The following is a 27,827-nucleotide window of genomic DNA, read 5'->3' as shown; positions in this document are numbered from 1 at the left end:
CCACCCTTAAAGGTAGAGATAGATTATAATACTTCTCAAAATTGGATGTAACATGCATGTTGTACTACAGAAAAGTGGTCTTGTTTTTTCCCTACGACCAGTAGTAAGGAAGTTACAATATAAGCTTATCATAGTAACAACAAAGACAAGTAATTCTAAACTAGGGACCTGGTTCTTGCGCATGACATTCTACCTCATGAGGGTATACAACTGAGGCAACTTACATCAAAATCCCTCTATGCATGAAAAAGAAATGCTCAGAAAGACAGTCATTCTTGTATGTGACCTTTGGTCTCTAAGTGTAACCTTGACCTTAGACCTATGGATCTGGTTTTTGCGCATGGCACATCGTCTATTTATGCTTATTATTTGTGTCAAATTATTTTGAAATCGGACCAAGCACGTCAAAGTTATGGAACGGACACAAGACCACATTATCAGTATATATGTAGTGAAAATTGGCCAAGTTCAACCAAGGACTGTGACATTGACCTTTGAGCTAGGGTCCTGGTTTGTGCGCATGACATATCATCTATCCATGCTTATTATTTGTGTCAAATTATTTTGAAATCGGACCATGCATGTCAAAGTTATGGACCGGACACGAACATCACCCTTTCCCGAACACACGGACGGACAAACACACACGGACAGGGGTAATACTATATGCCCCACCCACCGCCCATTTTATGGCAGGGGCATAATAAAACTTCATATATATCAAAGAGAATATAACATACTTCAGGGCTTTGCGAGTGGGCGACTTTAGCGAAACAGGCGCTTTGGAACTTAAAACTTTGCTCAAATCTAACCTCAAAGCGAAATGCAAGTCACCTGATTCTCTTTGATATCCCCACTCGCTAATTAACGCTACCCGGCTGTTGACAATTTGCACGGTGTCAAAATGAGTGTTGAATAACACACGCAGATAGCATAATTTAAGTTCCGCCTATTTCAGGTACTTGAGAGATTTGATGAATTGATCTATGTATTTCTAGTTTACACAGTTTACTTTCAGTTTTATTTGACTGAGAAACTGTTCATCGATGTGGTGACTCGGTGTTAAAATAATAAACACATTCATACAAAATAGTTATAACCAAAAATTGGCGGGTTAGATTTACAGCATCGGCTTGAATTTTTGAAAACGACTTTTTTCAGAATTTTGTAATGAAATAATAGCCACTGTATGGGAAATCATGTAACTAAGAAAATGAATGGTCACATCAATGCTTTTTATCTAGAAACAAGAAAATTATAGCCACCTTTCAAATCACTCAACAGCATTGTAGTAGAAAAACATCTTCCAACTTCTGCCTCAAGTCTCCCCATTTCTCCCTAAATTAGCTTGAGGGAGAAGTGACTTCTCCCAATAAAATAGACCTAGCTAGACCCCTGATACTTCATAATAATATCAAAATACAAGTTATAGGGTTTCCACATAGTTTTCAGCAAAGATGTTTACCTTGAATTATATGATATCTTATATCCCGCAAATAAAAAATTATTACTCACAATACCTTACTGTACAATACAGTAAGGGTACAACTTATTGTCCCCAAATCCCAACAAACACAAACATTACTATGCTTGAATTTACTGTAGTCTGTTCTCTAAAATAATTCTAAACCTAGAATATCAATTAAACATTACTGGCAAGTTTATTGATTATTGTCGGCAGAACATCAATGCCATATCAACATTGCTAGCACCAACACACATCCATATTCTACAGACTGTGTTCCATGACCGAAGTTCATTGATCAGGTACTTGCTCTCCATATACATATCAGATTGTTGTCTGTTCCGCAAACCATATACTCTCCATCTGAACTTTGTCCTAAACAGTTAATGACCACATCCTGTAAATAAGAACAAAATTAACTGGAGGAGGCTATTTACATTTCAAATACATATATCCCACATCTTGCCACCACCTCTCTCAAATGCAGCAAGGACATGACAGGGTTTTATAATTACCTTGCAACCAGTCTCACAATCCTGCACTGCCATTGGCTAATTTCAAATCTGAACACTGACAGAATAAACCAATCAGATGCTGGAACTTTCAGACTGGTTGTCATACTCAGTCTTATAAAATTCAGCCCTAGCAAGCTTTATGCAATGGTAACCATAAATGAAGCAAGGGATGTATAACGAGGTGTATTCTAACTTAATTCATCCAAAAAAAGGTTTGAAGATGAGACTTTCACTGAAACAGAATTTATTAGTGATGCCCATGTTCATTTACACTTACCTTTTTCTCAGAAACATCTTTCATACTTTCTTCAAAATTTGTGTCAATATTTAGATCAGGGTACTCCAGGATCTGAAACAGGCAAACATCGTGAATTTAAAGGACCATCATGCAGTGTAATAATAAAGTTCAGTAAAACTCGCACAAGTATCAACTGCTTGAGTACCAGGGCTAACTCAAACAATTATTATGGTCCACATCCACTTTCATTTTTTTTCTGTGTTTCTATCACTTGAAATCCTGAGTAATTTTAGCATTTTTCTCCTCCCCTACCAACCCTGAGCAACCAGTGTTTTTCACTGTTACAACGAGTATGAAGTTTTTTCGACTGCAGATTGGGTAACATTTGAAATAGTTTCATATTTCCAGGTATCCTATAACAGAGTAATATACAATTTCATAACACACATGAATTTCAAGTAGTGTTCTCTCAGAAAATATACCTAACTATGAAGCAGGTTTTCAACAATGCAACCATGTCAGTTAACTGTCTATCACAAAATAAAAGATGCAATCTCCAGCATCTGTACTGTATCAGGGAGAAATCTCCAGCATCTGTACTGTATCAGGGAGAATATCAGCCCTACTCTGTTCATTTTTTTTATTTTTACAGCCAGCTGGGAAGTTACAGTCAACACTGGGTTTAAAACTTATATCTATAACGAAAAGTGAATTAGTCACCTAATACAAAGGACAGGTGTTGTATAGAAAAGGAATGTACTTACGCGAGAAGGCTGTAAGAGCTCGTCACTTGCTTTCTTTTTGCGGACAACTGACTTCAAATTATACATGTAAATGTTCCCATTGTCATCTCCTACACTCAGGATATCTGGAAGATAACAAGAAATACAGTGTAACCTGTGCTGAACATCACGTTAGAACAGAGAACAGCTGCCCCTGTAGACAACTTAATTTAAACAATTGCAGTGTAATTAAACCTCTGAATAAAGGCCACTTGCAAACATGCTAGTTCCTGACTCTCCAAAACACAGAGCTCCAGATAAGCTGCGTATTTGCGTATTTACGCAATTTAAATTGCAGAAAACCCAATTGAATTCATACAGTGTGCGTACTGAAACGCAAGTAAAATTCCTAATACCCAATTCGTAAAAAATCGCTTGCGTATCGCATTTTCCTTATAACTAGAACGGGTACGAGACTTTAACACTAGATTTGACTGACTGGTTATACGTTACCGCAGAACAGGTTTCAATTTATCGGAAAAATTACAGGACCATTCAGTTGGCTGATCTGTGTTATTTGGACGCTTTGTAAACAATTTCTTTACGCTGATAAAATGTAAAATAAGTTGCAGAAAAAAACATTGTTGCAGCACAAAGAAACAAATTAGTGGGATATTTTGCTGTTCAACAATGACAGTTATTTGTTTGTGACGATGTAGTGTCACCAATACTGGATGACATCTTTTTGGAGAATGCATATTGCGGTAATCGTTCGGGATATTGTGGATGAACTGATCTCTGACTGCATTAAAAGTGAAAAAGAAAACAACAGTATGAAACATTCATTACAATTTTAAATACATTTTTGTATTAAACATTGAAGAGCGCCATTAAAATACTTAGTCGGTCCTGTTTAATGATATATACCATGTATACTGTAAGCAAAAAATACTCATTTGTTAGTGCGAGATTGGTAAAATACCCAATTGGTTTTAGCAAATACCCAATTACTTTTGAAAAGGCTGGGTAATGATATTATTTTTACCCAATTCAAATTTCCAATACCCAATTCAGACAAAAAGTGATGGGTAAATACCCAATTGCACCAAAAGCTTATCTGGAGCTCTGAAAACATAATCTTTATAGGCAGGTTTTACTGAAGATATATAGGTATTCAATATAGATGTACTGAGAATTTATACTTACATTAAACAGTTTTGATGGATTTAACACCAGTTTTCAAGTATTTATTTTTTTGTTGGGTTTAACGTCGTACCGATACAATTTAGGTCATATTGTGACTTTCCAGCTTTGGTGGTGGAGAAAGACCGCAGGTGCTCCTCCATGTATTTTTTTCATCACGAGGGGGCACCTGGGTAGAACCACCGACCTTCAGTAAGCCAGCTGGATGGCTTCCTCACATGAAGAATTCAACGCCCCAAGTGAGGCTCGAACTTACATTGATGAGGGGCAAGTGATTTGAAGTCAGTGACCTTAATGACTCAGCCACGGAGGCCCCCAGTTTTCACATAGTATTTAAGTTATATTCAGCAGTAACTGTTGTTGGAACCTACTTATATTCATACACATGTAAAGGTTTGAGGTTGACAATCAACAATTTCTACACAGTGAGGCATTGGTACTACAGACCATATGTTTTTTCCTTTATTAATCCTACCTGTTTTGTCTTACAATGATAAATATCTACATCTGTGACAAGTTGTCATTTTCAAGACCTGAGGCAGAGGGAACATTAAGCACAAACAAACCTTTACAACACTTGAGGTACAGGACACATTTCGCACAAACCTTTACAACACTTGAGGTACAGGGAACATTTTGCACAAACCTTTACAACACTTGAGGTACAGGGAACATTTCGCACAAACCTTTACAACACTTAAGGTACAGGGAACATTTCACACAAATATTTACAAGAGGTGCAATAAAGGGAACATTTAGCAAAAATACTTTACAAGACATGAGGCAGATGGAACAAGTAGCACAAACCTTTAAAAGACTTGAGGTACAGGGAACATTTCACACAAATATTTACAAGAGTTACAGTAAAGGGAACATTAAGCAAAAACCTTAATAAGACTTGAGGCAGTGGGCACATTTAGCACAAATATTTTCAAGAATTGGTACATACAAACCTTTACAAGAGTTGAGGTAGAGGTAATCTATAGCTGTAGATATATACTGGAGCTCTGCCAAGGGTGAGACAAGAATTCTGTAAGGTTTTGGCCCCTTAAATCCACCCTCTGTGTGGGGCTCCAGGTCCCAAAGATATAGTCTGGTCTGGTCTACACATTTACTGACTGAAAGCAATATGGTGGTTCAACAAAACATTAATACCTTTACTTCACTTCCAAATGGTAACATTTGTGTCAAGTAATATTAAATCTCTTGATGGATGAAAGGTGAAGATCATTATGAAACTATATATAAATCAGTTTTTAGGTCTTGCCACAAGGTTTGTTGAGTGCGAGTATGAACTAAATTTGGTCATTCATGAGGGCCAAGGTCATTTATATATAGGTCAGTTTTAAGGTCAGGCAACAAGGAATGTTAAGTGTTAGTATAAAAACTTAATTGATTTTTGAAGATAAAAGATATTTTGAAGAATCAAAAATTTTCTTCTGTCACTCACAAAGTTTATTTAAATGATGTATAAAATCTTATGGTTTGGTCTTATATTTCAAAAGAAATCAAGGAAAAACCTTCTAATGGAAAAGATAGATCAAACAGTACATACAAAACTTATATGTATTACCTATACAATTATTGGACAGCATTGCTAAACCATCAACAACTACTGGTTCATCCTCATCATCTACTCTTGGGTGTACAAACTCAAAATCTGGGACCCTGTGGTAATATGCAGAGATATAAAGGCTCAGTTAAAACCCTGAAAGTTTTCAATGTTAAAAAATATACCACATATTCAGTGATAAGAAAATCAAAATTATCATCTAAACAATAGAATCAACAGGCTTGCATCATGGGCAAAATTTTTAAGTACTTTTTTTGCTCTGATGAAAAAAATCCCTGGTTATGCTCTGGACATACATGTAATATAATATTAAGAACAAATTTGACCTGTGAGCTCCATTCATGACCTTTACCTTCGACTTACTGGTATGGTCCATGTGCTCAGCACTTCCTCTTATCACCAACTACCTGTAAAGGCAGGTTTAAATTAATACCTAGAATAGCTATCAAATTATTCTCCAGACACAAAATATGAGGGTCAAATTCGACTTTTGAGCTCCATTTGTGACCTTGACCCTTACAACTGGTTCAATCTCACCAGCGTCTACTAATATACCAAGTTTAAAGTTAATACCTTGGATGATTATTGGATTAGGCTTCGGACATGAAATATGACGGACGCACACACCATCACATAATACGTCCTTTTTACAAAAAGGGGTTATTAAAACTTGAGCAAACTGGAACGCGGACACCAACACTGACAAATGGGTAAGCGCAATAGTTCTACCTATTCTTTGAACAGTCAAACTAAAAACTGACATATTTTTTTCCATAAAGTTGTGACTTACACATTGAGACTTTTCCCAGCTTTATAAAGTTTCTCCAGCTTCCATCCGTAACACGAATCTTCACACCCCGCAACTAACACTTCAAGCTCAGAGTTAACTGCTAAACATATAGTATCAGTTTTTGGCAGAGTCAAGACTGCTCTTTGTCTGAAATACAGAACATTTTACATTAGAGCAAAATGAACCAGTCACTAAAAATATCTCTAAGTCATATAAAAAAATTCACAGAAATATTTCAAACAAGATTTACACAAAACTTAATATCATAAATAGTTCTGTTTCTTTGATTTTGTTGGGTTTAAAGTCACAGGACAAAATTACACAGCTCTTCATTGTGTAGGAAGAAGGCAGGTGCCCCTCAGACTCAGAGCATTATTCCAGGCAGAGACATGAACCAACAAAATACCCCAACCCTACAGGAAGGCTTCCTCACATAAATTAATTCTACACCCCTATCCAGGTTCTGAACCCATAGCAGGGAAAATGATTTGAAGCCAACACCCTTAACCATTCAACACTTTGTGACTTAGGGCAAGTGTGAGGCTGGCATGCCAGTTTAATTTCAATTCCTGGTAAGTGGCCATATATTGAAAGGTTCAAAATAAATTATAGTCAAAGGGACATCTTTCTATAAAATGCAAAAATCACTGCAATGTGTTTGTAGTTCTTACTTGCTGTATACCCCATGATTCTTAAAATGCAAATATCATTTCTGGCTCAGCATAAGATAGACATGTCTAACATGAAATAGTGCTCTATTATTTGTACAAATTAAACTAAAACACAATATCAATAATCCTTTTCAACATTGTTCCCCAGGGTTTTCCAACAGCCATTTTTTTTAAACAGCTGGCTCAACCCACACATGAAATATAATGATGAGAAAGGTGTTATGCCAGCAAAGATCCACAATAGAAACTACCAGATGTGCTATTAACATCATTAGTAGTTTCAATATACATCCTTGCTGTCATAGATATAAAACATTACATGTTAACAGCAGTGCTCTTACTTCCATTTGATGGAAAAATCTTTAAAATCTGGCATTCCTATCTCCCACATAATAATCCTTCCATCTTTAGATCCACCTGAAAATATCGTGTTTGATTTTAATTATTACTGATATTAAGAACACACTGTTGAAAGTGAAGTGTTTGTCTGATTAATTAATCAATTATTGACATTAGTGTTTGAAATTGTTTTTTGTCCAATGACATTGCAGTACTTTTCAAATTTTCAGGAAATTTATTTTAGTAAATCAGCATTAACTTGCAGTCATTTATTAATCAGGTTAGACATATATATAGAAGGGACAAGAGGTATGTTATGGATTTTTATGCGCTGACGTCATCCGGAAACAAAAAATAATTTCAAACACTAAGTAGGTTAGTGTTTATAAATGTGCTGCGCCACTCGTAGCTGATTAAACTTTGTAAATACACATTAATAAACACTAACCTATACTTAAGAATTACACACTGTTGCAAGTGTAGTGTTAATCTGATAGATTAATCAATTTTTGACATTAAGTATTACAAACTGCTGAAAGTGTAGTGTTAATCTGATTAATTAATCAATTATTGACATTAAGTATTACAAACTGCTGAAAGTGTAGTGTTAATCTGATAGATTAATCAATTATTGACATTAAGTATTACAAACTGCTGAAAGTGTAGTGTTAATCTGATTAATTAATCAATTATTGACATTAAGTATTACAAACTGCTGAAAGTGTAGTGTTAATCTGATTAATTAATCAATTATTGACAGTAAGTATTACAAACTGCTGAAAGTGTAGTGTTAATCTGATTAATTAATCAATTATTGACATTAAATATTACAACCTGCTGAAAGTGTAGTGTTTATCTGATTAATTAATTATTGACATTAAACACTAACACAGTAAAATAATGCAAGCTAACTGTTGGCAAACAAGCAAACAAATGCAAGATTTTTTTGTAAGTGTGGCTTGTAACCTTTAAACAATGTACTTACTAAAGAGAATGTGAGGTCTGTCAGGATGAAATATCAGAGATGATACGTAGCCCTTGTGTCCTTGTAGGGTACCAAACATCACTAACTGTGTTGGATGTATCAACTTTATAACTTCATTTTGACCTGTATATACATAACTCTTAGTTTTAACTCAGAAGTGTCATGTATATATTAAGAATAAACTAGTCCTGCACACTAGAAGAGTATTGGGTATTTACTGCAAAATCTTTTTACAATAGTATTTTTCTCAAGTGAAAGAAATTAGCTCGGAAAATTAGGAAAGACCTCCTGCTCTAGCTAACTTCCTATTACATCCAAAAATACTGTGAAACCATTAGTATTAGTGGACAACTAATTCTTTTGTGAGTTTTGTGGTTGAGTCAATTCACAAAATTTAATCCAAACAAAAAAGTAAATCCATTAACCATTACCCTGCTAAATTTCTATTATAATGAACTTTTCCATCTTTCAATTCGAACAATACCATAACCTGTTAAAAGAGGTGCTTAATAAAAAGATACTGACTGAATGGCGAACAGTGCAGATCATGATCTTCACTGGTCGCAAAGGCAGCATAAATCGTGCCCAACATGATAAGGGTTAATTTTATCTTCACAAAGTAGAAATCCACAATTTCAACTCACCAGGAAATAAATTGTGTGCCAACAAAATCAACTGATTTTACAGTATGTAATATCAAAATATAGGAACCTCACAATGAGAATGTATATACAGTATTACCTGCTACAGCTAATATATTCACATCTTCGTTCAAATGTTTACCATCAGCTTCCAGTGTGGTCCATGCCAGGGCATAAAACGACTGCCAATAGTATAAACACTTGGTCATAAAGTTTTAACAGATTCAGTTTCTCAGTTACTCATTCACTCTAAACTACTCTATTTAGAATTTTAAAATACAACTTGAAAAGAATCAGATAGTTAAATAGCCTTGTATAGAACATCATGTAACAATTGTTTCCAATTGAACTGATCCTTGAAGGAAGTCAGTTGAATAAAACTAAATACAGACTAAGCTTTTAACCCTTACCCTACTAAATTTCTATAATGAACTTGTCCAGCTTCCAATTTGGACAGTACCAGTAACTGTTAAAAGGGGTGCTTACCAAAACGATACAGACTGAATAGCGAACAGTGCAGACCATGATCAGACTGCACAGATGTACAGGATGATCTTGGTCTGCACTGGTCGCAAAGGCAGAATCACTTGCCGGGTTAATATAAAACAGACCTCTCCTTCATAACTATAGAATTATGTTTTCAAAAGATAGTTCGGAATTGTTTGATAATTTGGTGTGAAAAAACTCTTACTTTATCTATTTTTATTTTACCTCAGATTTACTGGCATCCTTATATCTCTTCATAACTTTCCCAGTCTGACAATCAATAAAGCAGACATTTTTTCCTCCACAAGTTGCCAGGATGTTACTAGTCTCTCCTGTCAAAATCAATTGAAAGAAAGCTTTATAGTTTGTCCACAAAAAGAATTGTTCATTTCACTGTTGAATTTTCTGTGTGCATACTTAATTATTTTGTTTGTTAGTATGTAATATAGTAACTTCTGTGATTTGTTTGTTTGTTTGTTTTGGGTTTATCACTGTTTTTCAACAGTATTTCAGTTATGCAACAGTTGTTGCTTGACTAGACCAGTGTACCTTGACTAGACCAGTACCAACATATGTAACTGCCAGCTTGTCATCAAGAATCAGATTGCAGATGAATGAATTTAGACACAATGTCTTTTATCAAATTGTCATAGTGAACCTATGCCGCGCTAAGGGATCGAACACATGACCCTGCAATCTGCAGATCTTCACTCTCCCTATTGAACTTAGTATGCATAGAACTTCTTCTACGAAGGCAGAATATCAAAAGTAAACATCATGACAATTTTGCTATGCCTGGATTTAGAATGCCAACCACATATTTATGTAGCTGGATGTGCCATGGCACATTTCCCTTGAATGAAACTCATTTCTGTTACATTCTAGAACAGCAGTCTATAAAACTGCTGCCAACTGAATAAAACAAAGTTCTTTTCTGGTTCCCAGTCCTATTATGCATATCTCTGGCTGGAGTAAAAATTTAAGTGTTGTTTTAATGTAACCATTATTAACATGAAACTCTAGCTTGTACTGGATTTTGGTGAGAGTTATTTCCCTTGCAATAACTTACCTGTACTTCCTAATAAAGGTTCAAAGGCACAGTTCCACACCTTAGTTGTACTATCAGATGGGTTGTTCCCCATGGAATGACAGCGTAGAAACATTGATGGCTCGTATTCTGGTAATTTGTGCTAGAAAAATAATGAGGACATTTTTAACCTAAAGATGGATGTCACAAACCTGACACATCACCCCATACCTTCCTCAAAACACATATAAAGTTTCATTAGAATCTGTGTAAGCTTTTAAAAGCTGAAAGTGTTTTGAACAATTCACAAATTAACTAACAGATGGACAGTGTGACTACAATATGCTTTTTTTCATTCAGAAATTTTAAAATGTGAATTGTTGCCTAAATTTAAAGATTAAAAAATTAACAAAATCCAAAGACAACTTATGCTTTCCAAAAAACTATACGCTTTCTTAGGGGTGCCCTTCCTGTACAATGCAATAGTGTTATATAACCTGAAACCAACAAAACCATATAAACGAGCCACACCATGAAAAAACCAACATAGTGCATTTGCAACCAGCATGCATCCGCGCAGTCTGGTCAGGATCCACGCTGTTCGCTTTCAAGCCTATTGCAATTAGAGAAAACGTTAGCGAACAGCATGGATCCTGACCAGACTGCGCGGATGCGCAGACTGGTCTGGATCCATGCTGGTCGCAAATGCACTCTGTTGGTTTTTTCATGGTGTGGCTCAATTATAAATATCCTTACCAACAATTGTGAAACTCCCTCACTTTTGCGCATTTTTGTAAAATCTGGAGTTTTTGAATCATCCTTTCTTCTTTTGGCTGCTGGTGATTTCGACTCTGAGTTATCTGCAGTACTCTCCCTTTTCCATTTGTCAGACGTTGACTTTACTTTGGAATCTGGAGTATCCTCCCTTTTTCGTTTGGCACTGGTAGTTTTAACTGGGGTCGAGGCTGGGGAACTCTCTCTTTTACGTTTTGCAGACTGTAATTTTACTGGGGATCTCTCTACACTATCTTCTCTTTTCCTCTTCTTGTTGTTACCCTGGTTTTGTGAGTCTGTAATGGGCACTCCCGTACTGTATAAAACAAAATGTTACTGTAGAACGAAAATTTTGCTAAACAAGAAATAATTTATACAGGTGTAATATTACACATAATGTATATTTTTAATAATATATAATGTTAATGTAATAATATATGTTAACAGTGACATCAAATCAACCTACTTGTAACAACAAAAGTAGTGCTACCATATTTGATCTTCTATTTAAAATGTAAAAAATACTAAAATCTAAATATGTTATAGTGTGTTTTTTAGGCCTGGTGCACAGTAAAGTGCCCAATTCAGCAAAAAATCATGTACATAGCCCCATCTTTCAAACAATGCATGATAGAACTATGAAATAAAGTTTATAAGTAAGGTATGGAACAGATGTAGATGTGGACGTGAACATTTATCATGAAAATTTAAAAATAAAGTAGTACGACAAGTTTAAGTAGGCAAAAATTAGCCATTTTTGCATGTAACGGGTTAGCATCTAAAATTTCATCATTTTTGTAAGCTGTCTCACAGAAATTCTGTTCTTTTTTACATCTTCACTATTAAATTTTGTGAAAGAAAAATATCTTTGCTTTCATTTGATATATAACATCATGTTCTTCTGTAATTCTTGTTCTGAAAATCATGGTTTGAACCAAAGTTGTATGGATGTAACGCCCTAGAAATCTGAAAATGCTATACTTAAAAAAGTGAAGAAAAAAGTAGTATCTTTTGGTGCTAGAACATGTGAGATGGCCTTGAAAAGTTTGAAAAATATGTAAGTTGAAATAGTCAAAGTATCATATTTGTACATCAAGTCTATAAATAAATATAGCCGAATATCTCATAAAAAATTAGTTTGTGACAAAAAATCCGTAATGTCCGTCCCCCTAGCATAAACTTCATTAAGTGTTATAAAACTAGAAATTTGCAGCACATTTTTATTACATATGATGACATAAGTAACATTTCCAAAAATTGTTGAATTCCATCAAGAAGTTTTTTAGATATTGACAAAAGTGTAAAAGTTATCTGTAATGTCCGTCCCCGTAATGTCCGTCCCCACTTATCATTGATTTTGAATGTTGTAAATATATTACTATTTTCTCTCTAATTCAATTCCTTTTATTTCTGATTTACCAATAAGAACTGAAATTTAAAAAAAAATGCATTTAAAATCAGTAAAATACATTATTTTGTGATATTTTTTCTTAAAAACACAGTGTGTGTAAAAAAAAAATGTCAAAATTTGTTGAAATCTTCAGCAAAATGAATCAGTTTCATAATGAATTTTACTTTCATATAAAGAGCTCATGCAAAAACATGAAAAAAGACTAATGAGTATATACATAAAGTAAAACTTTGCCAAACATTATCTTTAAGCACATTTAAAGTGTTGGGGGACGGACATTACATTTTTGTACTAAAACTACATGTTGAAAAAAGTAAGTAGAGTTTTAGTCTTCTGTCTTCTTGAAATTTATAGTGTTGTAATTTAAAGGTTTAAACATCATATCCAGAAAACTATGCCCCTCTTTTGTCCCTTAGTAATTACAAAAACTTTTTGAATGCTACCATAAACACTTGATCCCCCTTCCCGACCCCTAGTGCCCTACTGTATATTTCTTATCTTTTTTATTTTCTCTTATATTTTCATCTACACAATAAAGGGTCATAAGATGCATCATAATCATTCCTTAATTAAAACAACATAATTAATTAGTGACCTACTGAGATGGCAACAACATGCCATAAAACACAGGTGGCCATAGAAGATCACAAAATCACACTTTCTCAACAGGGTGCCAATATACAAGGGACCATAAAACCCCTAAACTGGATCTTAATTGATCATTATGGAATCTTTACCTAAAACAACACTCTTTGATGTAAGTGTTATAATCCAGTGTATTGTATAAAATTAAAACCCCTAGTAAGGATACATTTTGCCTTTTTTGCCAAGGACTTCCCCCTTTAAAAAAAGCATAATTATATTAAATTAAACCATGAAAAATAAAAGACTGGTACAAGTATACAAAAAAAAAAAATAAAAAAAATTGTTGAAGTGTAATATTTTTTCAATCATAGACAGAACATTATTATGTTATCATTATTTCATTTTGTACCATTAACACAGCACTGATAGAAAGCTAAACTGATTCAGTAATGTTATGGTCATCTACATTTAATATGCTTGTATTCTACTGGAAGGTTGTTAGATATGGATTAGTTTTATGGGAATGCTTGTACTGCATGTATGTTTTTTTCTTTGAAACAGAACAGTACTTGCATATATAAATTATGATAATATGCAGTGAAGAATTGATTGTAAAGCTGATTTTGACAAATACTGCCTAATACTAGTAGAATACTTTTTGCAAATTAGTAAAAATGAAATACTTCAATCTCGCTCGCTTTTTAACTGCTATTTAAATGAATGTCCGTAATGAATTTCCTTTATCATTTAGTAAAATCATTTACTATATTTATAGACATATTACCTATTGAAAAGATACAAATGTTCCCTTAGTTAAGAAATTTGAATTTCAGAGTAATTTATGTTCCAAAGTAGTTATAAAAGCTGAACCAGTCATTTTAGGTAATGTCCGTCCCCCGTTTCCGGCACTATTTATTTATGATATTTTCTGCTTAAATGTAATATAAATAAGAGTATTTATGTTTCTACTTTGTGGTTTGTATTAATTAATTGCTTTAAAGGTGTTTTCCTGCTGTAAATGTTCCGTTTTCCAAATTTTATATTAAAGTGAATTTTACGATTAATAGAAAATAATCGTAATTTCAAAGAAATTAGCTATTTTTTAAAAAAAAATGGAAAAACAAAGAGTTAAGGCTTATATTTTCTTGATCTGTGACCTCAAACTATTAGAAAATACACATAAAAGAAGTGGCTTTGTATAAAACATTTACAGTAGGAATCTAATTTAAATGAAGGTGTAATGTCCGTCCCCAACCCGACATGGCAACTTAAATCCACTTTTTAGAAAAAAAATCCCAAAAAGTTATCTATTTGGGTACTGATCCTTGTGCACAACATGTTGAAGTGTTGAAAAAAGGCAGTTTTCAAGGCAAAGTATAAACTTTATTTTTTGACTTAGATGCTAACCCAATTGGGCACTTTACTGTGCACCAGGCCTTTAATATACACCACACAAAAGTCCTCTGCTGTTATTGCCAGGTACACCACCTGGTAGCATTATACAGAAATAATATATTTTAAAGTGTGTTTTAATGAATTTAAACACAAAGGAAAAATATCACTATGACTCTATAAAACACAACGTCCACTAGTTTCAACCATTTTACAATAGATGTACAATATCAATTGATGCACTGAAAAGCATATAACAGACAACAGCTGTAGGAGGATAGTAACGCTCCACTATTCAAAAGCCTTGTCAAATGAATAAATATAAGTTGAAACTAGAGCTATCACTAAAGGTGATGAATGTACCCCCCGCATGCACTGACACAGTACATTGCAATTTGACGCACACAAGATTGCATAATTTGTGGACTGTATGTATATAGACTGTATATATCGTCACCTCAGTGCAAGAAGTGGATAACTGCATTGACTTAAAGAAGGACTTGTTCACTTTTTGCGCTAAGGTGACGAATTATACAGTATAGTAACAACAAAAAAAGTCCCATAACTATGCAGAATATTTATCTAAAAGGATGTAACATGCACCATGCAAAACTAGGGTTGGTACTGATCACTTGTGTGAAGTTTCATTAAATTGTGTGTAAGGGTTTGGAAGATCAGGCGCCCACAAGATTGCATATGCAGACTGTATGTACATAGTATGTTAACAAGAAACAAAGTCCCATAACTCTGCAATTTTGTCGCTGAAAGAACCTAACATGCCCCATGCACACCTACTGTTGTTACTGATCACTTGTGTGAAGTTTCATTAAATTGTGTCAAGGGGATGAGGAGAGATGGTGCGCACAAGATTGTGTCTATGTATATAGTATAGTAACAAAAAAACAAAGTCCCATAACTCTGCAAATTTTTTTTTCTAAAAGAACCTAACATGCCCCATGCACAACTACTGTTGGTACTGATCACTTGTGTGAAGTTTCATTAAATTGTGTCAAGGGGATGAGGAGAGATGGTGCGCACAAGATTGTGTCTATGTATATAGTATAGTAACAAAAAAACAAAGTCCCATAACTCTGCAATTTTTTTTTCTAAAAGAACCTAACATGCCTCATGCACAACTACTGTTGGTACTGATCACTTGTGTGAAGTTTCATTAAATTCTGTCAAGGGGATAAGGAGAGATGGTGCGCACAAAATTGCGTCTACGGACAGACGGACAGACAGACGGACAGACAGACAGACAGACAACCTGAAACCAGTATAGCCCCCCTTACAACTTTGTTGTCGGGGGGTACAAAAAGGCATAATTTTGTAAAAATGCAAAGCAGAGTTATGGCACATGAAGTCAGTTTATCAAAGCAAATAAGTGTGTAAAGTTTCAATCCATTCCCACAAGTGGTTACTGAGATACTAGCTTACATACAAAAATTTAACCAAATCAAGACGCTGAAGCACGGGCAAGTCCAATAGCTCTGTCCATTCTTTGAATATTTGAGCTAATAAAGAAGATCAAAATAAACACCTGTATTTGTTTCAACTTTTATCAAACTGTCTTTCCAAGTTAATGTATAAATGAGCCGTGCCATGGGAAAACCAACATAGTGGGTATGCGACCAGCATGGATCCAGACCAGCCTGCGCATCCGCGCAGTCTGGTCAGGATCCATGCTGTTCGCTAATAGTTTCTCCAATTCCAATAGGCTTTAAAAGCGAACAGCATGGAGCCTGACCAGACTGCGCGGATGCGCAGGCTGGTCTAGATCCATGCTGGTCGCACACCCACTATGTTGGTTTTCTCATGGCACGGCTCAAATACTACAGCAACTAAGAATGCTTCCAACAGACCTGTAATGTTTCACTGGCGTTACTCCTTTAGAAATTCTGGTCCCATACTGCGACTGCGTATCAACTCCATCAGACGACTTTATGCTTCTTCTCTTAGATTTTTTCTTTCCTCGATTTACATCCGAAATCAATTTCCAACAAAGATGATTTATCTGCAATAAAAAATAGTTTTTTACAATAATCCTTTCTATTAAAATAGGTAATTATGCTGGTTACTATATGGAGGTTACTTATCTTTTGAATGATTGCAAAACTGTTTAATATGATTTGAACGAAGTATACTGGAAATGCATTATAAAAACACACTATACATTGCATTTCCAGCAAATCACAGCTCGATGCAGCACATTTTTCAGTATAATACAGTCAAATTTTGCCTTCCTAATCCTTTTCGTCATATTTTTTTTTTCTGCTCATACTTTACCATAAAAGTCCTGAACTTGGACATTGTAAGATTGCTGCCGACAACGTTCCCCTGATTTATTGTATTGACAAACTCCTCATGTAAACTCTCCATTTCTTCCTTGTTTACTCCGCTACTGTACACCTCCGAGAACCTGGCCTCCCAAACTGCCTCAATCTGAAAACACGTACGACACGTAAGTCACTGTCACATTAAAGATATACTATGTACATTTTTCACTAAAATATTTAAAAGTTACCCTAAACAAACAATTTTTGGGCCTTATCATTGAAACTGTTCCTACTTACCTCTTTGAAAGAAGGTAGTACAAAACAATGTATTTCTTACAGAGTAAATTTATGATATATTCTGTGACATACAATACACACACTATGCATTTGTATGCATATTAATAACTTGGATCAGAACACTAACTAAAATCCATACAAATGAAATCTGTATTTCACCCAAAGAACTTCTCTAAATCCACTTTTATAAGAGTAAGTTCAGACACAAAATTGGTGTTTCAATATTTGAGCTCTCAACACTTCCAAGAGTTATCAAATAAACTACTTGAAGTTTCCCACAATGCATCTGTTACAAGGTATCTGTTACACAGTAATAAACCTTATTGGACTACCCCGCCTACATGTAGCTCAAATAGGGAGAGCTTCAGTCTACAGATCACGGGGTAGTGAGTTTGATCCCCAGACAGGGCGTATTTTCTCCGTGACGAATTGATAAAAGACATTTTGTCTGAAATCATTCGTCCTCCACATCTGATTCTTGTGGGGAAGTTGGCAGTTACTTGCGCAGAACAGGTTTGTACTGGTAAAGAATCCAGGAACACTGGTTAGGTTAACTGCCCGCCATTACATAACTGAAACAGAAATACTGTTGAAAAATGGCGTTAAACCCAAAACAAAACAAACTGACTTACTGGATACGTTAGTTACATGGTTACTTACCTTGTATCTCTGCTACATGGAACATGTCTGCCGTCTCATTCACTAAAAACTTACCTAGCATCCCCGTTCGTGCATATATTTTATGTAACTTTACCTAGCATCTATGTTACATGGCAACCTTACCATCATCTCATTCTTACATATTATCTTACCAGACATACAAGTTAAATGGTAAATGCCGATGCACATCTCATTTACATGGAAACTTTCCTGGCATCTCAAGTTACATCGAAACTTCCCTGGCATCTCAGTTACATATGAATTTGAATCTCTTCACCAGGAAACTTTCCTGGCATCTCAGTTACATATGAATTTGAATCTCTTCACCAGGAAACTTTCCTGGCATCTCAGTTACATATGAATTTGAATCTCTTCATCAGGAAACTTTCCTGGCATCTCACTTACATGGAAGCTTGCCTGATATCACTGTTACAAGGTAACTTTAACAGCATCTCATTTACAGCATCTCTTTTACATGGCAACTTCCCTGGCATCTGTTACACAGTTTAATACTTGCCTAGCACTCAATTAAATGGTTACTTACTTAAACTCTTAACTACACTGTAACTTACCTGGGGTTCAAGATGATCTGTGTACAAAGAAATTCCTTTTTCAATATGTTTGATATCCTCTGCCCCATCTATACTCCTCAGTGATGGGCACAACACCTTTGCTATGTAATAATCATCTATCTGTAAAATAGCACATAAACTTTTCAACAAGTCATTTACTGTATCTTAATATAACATTCAAATATGTGATGTTAAATAAGTTAACTTTTCAGATTTCTAAACAAGGTCCACATTCTTCAAAGATCTAAATCAAATTTCAGAATTTGATCAAATAATAAAGGCTTCAACACAATATAAACATAAAGGAATTTTACATTTTACCTTTTACACAATTTAAATTCTTTCCAAATGACATAAGGTAAGCAAGAAGATTACCTCACACCAGTACTTTACTGTCTCTAACAGAAATCTGTCCAAGTTTGCATTTTACACAATTCGAATTCTTTCTAAGACACACTTACAGTAATTTCTATGACACACTTACAGTAATTTCTAAGACACACTTACAGTAATTTCTATGACACACTTACAGTAATACTAATTTCTAAGGCACACAGTAATTTCTAAGACACACTTACAGTAATTGCTAAGACACACAGTAATTTCTAAGACACACTTAAAGTAATTGCTAAGACATACTTACAGTAATTTCTAAGACACACTTACAGTAATTTCTAAGACACACTTACAGTAATTGCATCATTATCCTCCAAATACAGCTGTTGCAAACTGCCAAAATGTTGTACAAAATCAACGGACTGCAGCTGGTTATCAGAGAGGTCCAACGTCTGCAGTGATGGAAGCCAAAGATCATCTGGTACGCCTGTCAGACAGTTCTGTGACAAATCGAGACTCTTAATGTTCTGTAATTTGTTGAAGATCTCACTATCAATGCTACCTAGATTTCGTCTTGATAAACTGGAATACAATTTCGAAATTATTACATTTAATCTTTGTATTAATCAAGAACATTACAGCTGTTTGTAAATAAACAATGAAATTTCAGAGCACTGTTTGTTCTAAATCTTTAACTGCATATCAGAAACAACAAGATATCCTTCAAACAACTTTCTGTTGCTGCCTTCAGTTAAGTGGCCATGTTTGCTACACAAGTTTAAATACACCTTCTTGCACCAGTTACATGAATACAGACATTTCAGCTAGCAGCATTTTTTTACTAAAATATTTGGCAAAATTCGACCCCATTCTGCCCTCAAAATAGAATGTTTTTCCCCCTTCTCGATGTGTTAAATTCCCCTCCGAAAAAAAAGAAAAAATCGCCAATCATTTGAATCATAATTCACTCTATTTTGTTCATTTTTATATAGAAAACAGTCCACCGCGATACCTTTTTGTTTGTTTACATCAACATCGGTATTACATGAGAAACTTCCCTTGATAAATCAGTATCACTGAAGCACTTCATTATGTGGCAAAATGCGACCAAATGCAACCCCCTCAGTCCCGAACATGGTTACGCACCTGCTTGGTACAGCAAGTGCTAGTAAAAATGTGAATGCTTGCAGTGAAACGTTATCAGACACTATTGAATCAATGAATATTAGCGAGTCTTTGATGAATGTCAAACCGACAGTCCAGTTGAAAGTGATTCCAGCTGTAGTGGAGGGAATGAAAAGGTTATGGTCCAAGATGCATTGGCCAAATAAGAGAGCAGGTATCAATGGCTGCACTACCATGGCTATAGTGCTAGTAAAACTGAATATTTTTGTAAACTTTGTAAAATGTTTTGCCCAGTATTATTATTACACCACCAACAAAAATTCCCCTTTTCTTAGATTTACGTCGGTATTTCCCCCTTCAAAGGGCACAGACCCCCTTCCCCTAAAAGTGAAAAAAACCCTGGCTAGATTTCCCTATCCTACATTTACCTCTCAAAAAAAAGGTTTCCCCCTCAAATTTTTAACTTCTTACATTTTCCGAAACTCTTCTTGGTGTCAAATGAGAAAGCATTGTTGTGATCTCAGTAGAGCTCGAACCCTCCATAACCACTATACCACCAGGAGTATAAACAACAAAGCTAGCAACTCCTACCGAACTAGACAACCATATCATCCAACAAGAAGAAGAAAATTCCTATTTTGGTAATATTTTTTCTGACAACTTAAAATTTGAGGCTCACATTACAATAATCACCAAGAATGCCAAATTCTACTCTAGGTTTCCTGAAACGAAACCTGAAGCACTGTTCAACATGATCTAGCAGAAAAACTGCATATCTTGCCCTTGTCAGATCTAATACAGTTCCGTAGTCTGGCCTTCATAATAGGGGCCGTTAATAGGCCCCTTCCCCTCAGAAAATTTCTTTTAAATCATGCAGTTTTCCCCAAAAATTGACTTTACATCAGGATTTTTATTTCCCTTTGCCCAAATACCGAGCTATTTTTTCCCCCGAATCACATGCCTGGGCCCCTTCCCTCCTGGTAAAACAAGAGCTGTCTCCATAGGATGACACATGCCCCCAATGGCACTTTGAATGAATAGTTATGGTCGATGTTAGAGTTTAGGACCTTTGACCTACGGACCTGGGTCTTGTGCCAGGGACCATCCTAGGTCAAAATTTTAGGGAGAAGTGACTTCTCCACAGAATTTAGGGAGAAGTTGAGAAATTTAAGGAGAAGAATCGGCATAGCATTCAGTTTCTTCCCTATATATATCCACTTTCTGTGGGTCTAGCTGTAACTTATGAACAGTAATTATTTAAGGAAGTTGATTCTTGCATTATCATTTTCATGAATTTCTAAATAAAGTATAAACTTTTGCTATGAAAAAGTCGCCTTTAAATTTTTATCCGAAATTTACATGTCCGAAACTCGTAAATTGAACAGGTGCACGATCAAAACGGCGTGAAAATTTTCATTCATGTTTCGATTCTTGTACTTTTATAGCATGCCCGTCATTTTTTATTTTGCACCAACTATGTTCAGATTTTATACAATTTTATTAATTTATTAATTTTTTTACCAAAAGTATTCAAATGCCAATAGATAATGGCGATCTTTTTACAAGTAATTTGTACGGCACCTGTTCTGACGCTCAGCGAAATCTTTTTTTAACAATGTACCAGCCCATATTTTACAGAAAAATGACCGTAACTTATGTCAAAGAAATAATTTATGAGTAAGTTTTATTACAGAGACCGCCTTTGGGTGCTGAACGTCATCATGATTTTTTTTGTATAAATAGAAAATATTTCCTAACCCATGATTTTCTAAGTCAAAAGGGCCATAATCATTGCAAAAAGCAGGATAGAGTTATGTTGCTTGCTGTACAGGGTCAGCTTATGATGGTGAACAAGTGTTGCAAGTTTTAAAGCAATAGCTTTGATAGTTTAAGAGAAAAGTTGACTTAAACATAATATTCAACCAAGAAAATGATTTTTCTAAGTCCAAAAGGGGCAATAATTATTGCAAAAAGCAGGATGGAGTTATGTTGCTTGCTGTACAGGGTCAGCTTATGATGGTGAACAAGAGTTGCAAGTTTTAAAGCAATAGCTTTGATAGTTTAAGAGAAAAAGTTGACCTAAACATAAAACTTAACCAAGAAATCTGATATTTTCTAAGTCCAAAAGGGGCCATAAATCTTGCAAAAAGCAGGATGAAGTTATGTTTCTTGCTTTACAGGGTCAGCTTATGATGGTGAACAAGTGTTGCAAGTTTTAAAGGAATAGCTTTGATAGTTTAGGATAAAAGCTGACCTAAACATAAAACTTAACCAAGAAAACTGATTTTCTAAGTCCAAAAGGGGCAATAATTCTTTCAAAAAGCAAGATGGAGTTATGTTTCTTGATGTACAGGGTCTGCTTATGATGGTGAACAAGTATTCCAAGTTTCAAAGCAAAAGCTTTGATAGTTTAGGAGAAAAGTTGACCTAAACATAAAACTTAACCAAGAAATCTGATATTTTCTAAGTACAAAAGGGGCCATAAATCTTGCAAAAAGCAAGATGGAGTTATGTTTCTTGCTATACAGGGTCAGCTTATGATGGTGAACAAGTATTCCAAGTTTCAAAGCAATAGCTTTGATAGTTTAGGAGAAAAGCTGACCTAAACATAAAACTTAACCAGGCAACGCCGACGCAGACGCCGACGCAGACGCCGACGCCGACAACCGCTCAAGTGATGACAATAACTCATCATTTTTTTTCAAAAAATCAGATGAGCTAATAAAATGAAAGAATAATATACAACTGTTGCATAAGATCATGCTCTCGTTAAGTTTATCGGCTTTTTACACGCCGACTAAAAATTTTCAAAATGGCGGCGGCTTACAATATTATTGTCACTGCTAGATATTAACGCTACAATTGGCTGAAGTTTGACAGGCGAGTAGGCGGGGTTGACTATGGATTAATCAATAATTTAATCTAAAATATGCATCAAGTTTTACAACTTTAAGTAAACAGGTAATAACTCACTGAAAAACTCGGCTATTTGGATTTCGCCCGGAGGCGACAATTAGGCGAAGTGGCCGACTTTAAAGCGAAGATATCGCTCAAATCGCCTTGTAGGATGATCCCTGTGTGCACGACACGTCATCTTACTGTGCCACACATTCATGCGTAGTTATTTAAAAATCCATGCATGAATGACAAAGATATGGACCGGACACGTCCATCATTGCACTATCATGAAATATGACCTTTAACGTCTAAGTGTGACCTTGACTTTTGAGCTACGGACCTGGGTCTTGCTCGCGACACGTCGTCTTACTGTGATACACATTCATGCCCAATAATTTTAAAATCCATGCATGAATGACAAAGATATGGACCGGACACGCCCATCAATGCACTATCATGAAATATGACCTTTAACGTCTAAGTGTGACCTGGACCTTTGAGCTACAGACCTGGGTTTTGCACGCGACACGTCGTCTTACTGTGCCACACATTTATGCGTAGTTACTTGAAAATCCATCCATGGATGACAAAGATATGGACCGGACACGCCCATCAATGCACTATCATGAAAAATGACCTTTAACGTCTAAGTGTGACCTTGACCTTTGAGCTACGGACCTGGGTCTTACGCGCGATAGGTCGTCTTACTGTGGTACACATTCGTGCCAAGTTATTTGAAAATCCATCCATGGATTACAAAGATATGGACCGGACACGAAAATTGCGGACAGACCGACAGACGGTTCAAAAACTATATGCCTGCCTTCGGGGGCATAAAAAACCCTACTGGGATCCCTACTTAAGAGGGTTCAGCCTCGTCTAGCTAGGTTCATCATCTGGAGACTACTCACCCCAGGACCCGGGTTGCATCACCAGTATACTCAAGGACCTTGGCCTGAATCTTCTCCAGGGCATTAGAAAAACTTCAAGATTGGTCTTCCTCTACAAGGATGTGAGAGGCTGGTGCCAACAATGTCCAGTCATAATTTTCTGACCCCAAATCGTGTTAAGAGACAAATAAGACCCAAATCATTTGAAAATTGCATGCCACGGCAAAAACATTGCAACTAATCAAGGAATCCTTAATTCAAAAGTGCTTTAAAATTGAACATTACACAAGTTAGTTCTGGTTACCATAACTTAACTGACGCTATTTTTATTTTCTGATGGTCGCATCCATTAAGCTATGGTGTAACCCCATTTGGTTAACTAACCAGTGCTGATTTGCAACATCTCGCACAGCCTCTCGTGAGAAACTGATGACGTCATGCAAAGTTCAGAGCATTTATGAAAATCAAGATCAACATTTTGCATATTTATAAATTTAATTGAATTATAAATACAACTTTTTTCAACAAAGTTCATGAAAAACATACATTTGAAGGTTTGTCATGTTGGGCAACCTGTGGTTTTCCACATTTTTATTTTAAGCTCACAGAAAAGGTCAATAAATAACGATTCTATCAGGGCTTAAGCTAGGCTAAGATTTTAGGGAGAAGTCACTTCTCCCTCAACTAAGATTAAGGAGAAGTGGAGAGATTTTAGGGAGAAGTGGCGAGATTTTAGGGAAAATGGGAATGATTTTAGCACCATGACATGCAAGTTGAAAAAGTAACTACATTTGTATGCTAAATATAAGTTACTATTTTTATTATTTCCTGTCTTTGTTTATTAATTTAAAGTAAATAACAAATTCACTGAAAATGTCAGTGATTCTGTTTTCTTATCATTTTAAACCTTGTGAATCTAATGTGCTTAAACTGCAAATTCAAGTGTTTTTCACTCTTGCAATGATTGCCCAAACCAAGAAAACCCTTTAAATATGAAAACAATTTAAAAAAAGTTAATTCCATATCAGCAAAAAATAAATCAAGCTCCTTAAATAACAAGTGTACAGTATGAATTAAATACATGTCAATAGCAGTGACATCACTATGACATCACACAGAATACACGTCTTCTTTGATCTGCTGGTGTCTCTTTGATATGCTGGTGTCGGCACACATTAAAAGAAACAGTTGTCAAACAGGTTTAACCCAGTTTCTGATGGCAGATGTAAAAAATTTGCGTAAATTTCAGTTACGTTATTTTATTCACAGAAAGTGTCAGTGATAATATTAAAAAAAAATTATTATGTTTCTTAAGTTTGGGTTTTGAAAAATACGAGTAAAATTAAGTGGATTTGAGGAAATTACTCGAGTTAGCCAAGGTAAGATACTTTCTAAAGGTCAAAAAAAAAATGTGTAAGCTTACGTAATATAAATCTCTACTGCTTTGTTTATCAACAGTCAGTTTACAAAACAAGTGTCACCTTTGCATTTCTCCGTAATCTGAAGTAGGCGGAGCTTAAATTACGCTTTCGTGTATTCCAGTCAAGTGTCAACAGGCCGATAGCGGATAACTGGAGGTGTGTGGATAAAAAAATCGGGCGACTTGAATTTCGCTTTGATGTTAGATTTGAGCGAAGTGGGGAGCTACAAAGCGACTATTTCGCTCAAGTCGCTCCCTAGCTCAAGCCCTGTTCTATACCGCCTATTTGTTTTCAAAATGAAGAGTACCCTGATCAGGTGACAACTGCAATGGCGGACAAAATATTGCAGACAGCAGTACCATTTGAAATATGTGTGTATAACTTGTGTTCAGATTATGTTGCATGGATTTCTTTATGTCAGATCAAAAGAAAAATGGATTAGAAATATTTTAAAATGAAAGTTGAGTCCATTGCATTTCATTTGATGAAATTACAGCGCGACAGACTTCTGGCACGATTTCTGGGATTCATTTCACTCAGAGATCCATAACAGCATCTGTTCTTCTTCCACCGACGATGCATCGGCATTCGCTGCTTGCGCAACATACTCACATCCTTATACACATCTCTTGTGGCTGAAAATTTTTAGCTATACACATACAGACATTCATTCTTTCCGGGAACAATCATTCACTGGAATAACCCAAGTGACAATTTTGCGTGCAGAGACAGACAGGCAGGGGCAGACGGACTTGACCTCCCAAGTGTCTGTGGCACTGGTTACGGGTTTTGGAACAAACTTTTCAATTTCATTCGCCTCTCAAAACAAAAGAACTGTGTGCCTCATGATTCATGGTTCATTTGGCATATCATCATTTGTACCATGGATTCAGGTTCTAATGACCAGGCTGGTGCAGAAATGTCAGAAGAGCTGATCTGTTCTGTATTCTTATAAAATCCTTTTTTCAACTTACTTCAAATTGGATATTTTCTCAAGCGCTTGCGAATTGCCAAGTTTTCGGAGATCCTCTTCTGTAGGCGGGCCCTTCATTTTAATGAAATTAAAAAATAAGAATAGACCCTTAGAAATATTTATTATTTGAATGCCCACCCACTTCCCGCGATTTACCCCGGCGTGCGTGATTATATGTAATCGTGATAAAAGCTACCAGACTAAAATACGAAATGGATACAATCTCACGAAATGGACTTTTATTAATGGCACTATTTTCAGTAGTTTGTGGCATATTTCTGCCACGAGATAGATGTCTATCACGAAAATATTGTAAACTTTCCAACAAATTTCTGTATTTTTTGAAAACATTTCATTCAATGAACATCAATTCAGAAGCCTCATATCCACATGGAGTGGCAGGGACTGCAAGTGTATTGCTTGTAAACCAGATTGGTGAGCTCCTACAGCATTGGTGGGGCCTACTTGGAGTTCAGCAGTGTATATATTTTTAGCTTTTTTGTTTGCTGTTCTTTAATTTTGCTGTCTTGCATGTTGCTTTTCCCCACCTATGTACTTAGATTACAAGCCTGTTGCTATTAAGCTTAGTAGAGTCAGAATTATTTTCATACAGTTATGTTGTTGTTTTTTTTACTTTTCTTTGTATGATACAATTTAACTATAGAGTACTGTAATTCTGCTTTGCCAACTACTCATTTTATTATGTTTTCCTAGCTATAATTGTGTTGTACATGTGACTGTGTTTGTTTAGATGTTTTTCATTTGCAGTCAGTGGTCTTTCTATGTGTTTTTGCTTTCATCACGCTTGCTTATGTATTTTGTTTGCTCTTGTACTTGTTTGTTGCAAGCTTTGTACTTTTATATTGTAAGCTATGATATCTGCCAATCTTTTACTGACCTTTATCATGGATCTTAATGTTAGACATAAAACCAGTTTTACTTATGGTAATATTTCTATACAAGAGTCTTTTATTAAATTTATTTATCTGTGATTTATTTTCTTCCTTTTAAGTGACATCATAGATAGGCATATGTCATAGTTTTATATTGTTTAGATATTTTTAGTGGTATATTGTGCTAAATGCTATTTAACTCGTTAACACTAAAATCCATATTATCATTGCAGCTTTTATACAATTGTTTTAATATATACCATATGTTAATCTGTAGTCGGTTCAAAAGCTCACATGAGCTTATGTTGTACTTGTTCGATGTCTTGCCGACTTTAAATAAATCTTATCTTATCTTAACAAAACATAATATGTCTAGATATTGTATTTGTTTCCTGAAAACCCTGTGCCCTGAAAATATTTTTGTGCATTCTTTTAGTGCTTGAAAAAGATACTTGGTAGCAATCAGGATAATATTCTAAACTTTCCAGAAAATTTGTGCATATTTCTGAAACACACCTTTTTGCTGTTAGAGTGTTAAATTAACTACGTTGATCATAGCTTATGTAGTGTGTATTGAATATATCTCTATGCACTGCCTCTGTCGCAAAAAGATATATACAATAATATACATACAAGTATGTATATTTAAGCATATTAATAGTGTAATTA

At 35.2% G+C, this 27,827-nt stretch overlaps 1 protein-coding gene across 1 annotated transcript; it reads right to left on the bottom strand.

Moving 5' to 3' along the window:
* Positions 1-16: 16 nt before the first annotated feature.
* LOC123535034 (leucine-rich repeat and WD repeat-containing protein 1-like) lies at positions 17-27,508 on the bottom strand. The gene is made up of 17 exons (XM_045317550.2): positions 26,267-27,508; positions 19,312-19,540; positions 18,623-18,742; positions 17,104-17,259; positions 16,680-16,831; positions 11,412-11,745; positions 10,698-10,818; positions 9,854-9,960; positions 9,243-9,324; positions 8,502-8,624; positions 7,519-7,594; positions 6,507-6,653; positions 5,717-5,811; positions 5,097-5,261; positions 2,983-3,086; positions 2,258-2,329; positions 17-1,862 (listed from the first exon to the last, which is right to left on the bottom strand). Exons 1-17 carry the CDS (start codon positions 26,341-26,343, stop codon positions 1,764-1,766), a joined length of 2,259 nt encoding a protein of 752 aa, XP_045173485.2. The 5' UTR covers positions 26,344-27,508; the 3' UTR covers positions 17-1,763.
* Positions 27,509-27,827: the final 319 nt, after the last annotated feature.

The sequence above is a fragment of the Mercenaria mercenaria genome, chromosome 12 (assembly GCF_021730395.1).
Source record: "Mercenaria mercenaria strain notata chromosome 12, MADL_Memer_1, whole genome shotgun sequence".
NCBI lineage: Eukaryota > Metazoa > Mollusca > Bivalvia > Venerida > Veneridae > Mercenaria > Mercenaria mercenaria.
This window is presented reverse-complemented; position numbering and strand designations above follow the sequence as displayed.

Coding starts and splice junctions, on each gene's coding strand:
- LOC123535034 (XM_045317550.2), bottom strand. CDS start 26,343: ATGAAGGGCCCGCCTACAGAAGAGGATCTCCGAAAACTTGGCAATTCG. Junction 9,961..10,697: donor ACCTTTATTAGGAAGTACAG/GTAAGTTATTGC, acceptor TGATTTTGACAG/GAGAGACTAGTAACATCCTG. Junction 5,262..5,716: donor GCTGTCCAATAATTGTATAG/GTAATACATATA, acceptor TATTGCTTTCAG/TCAGTAAATGTGTAGACCAG.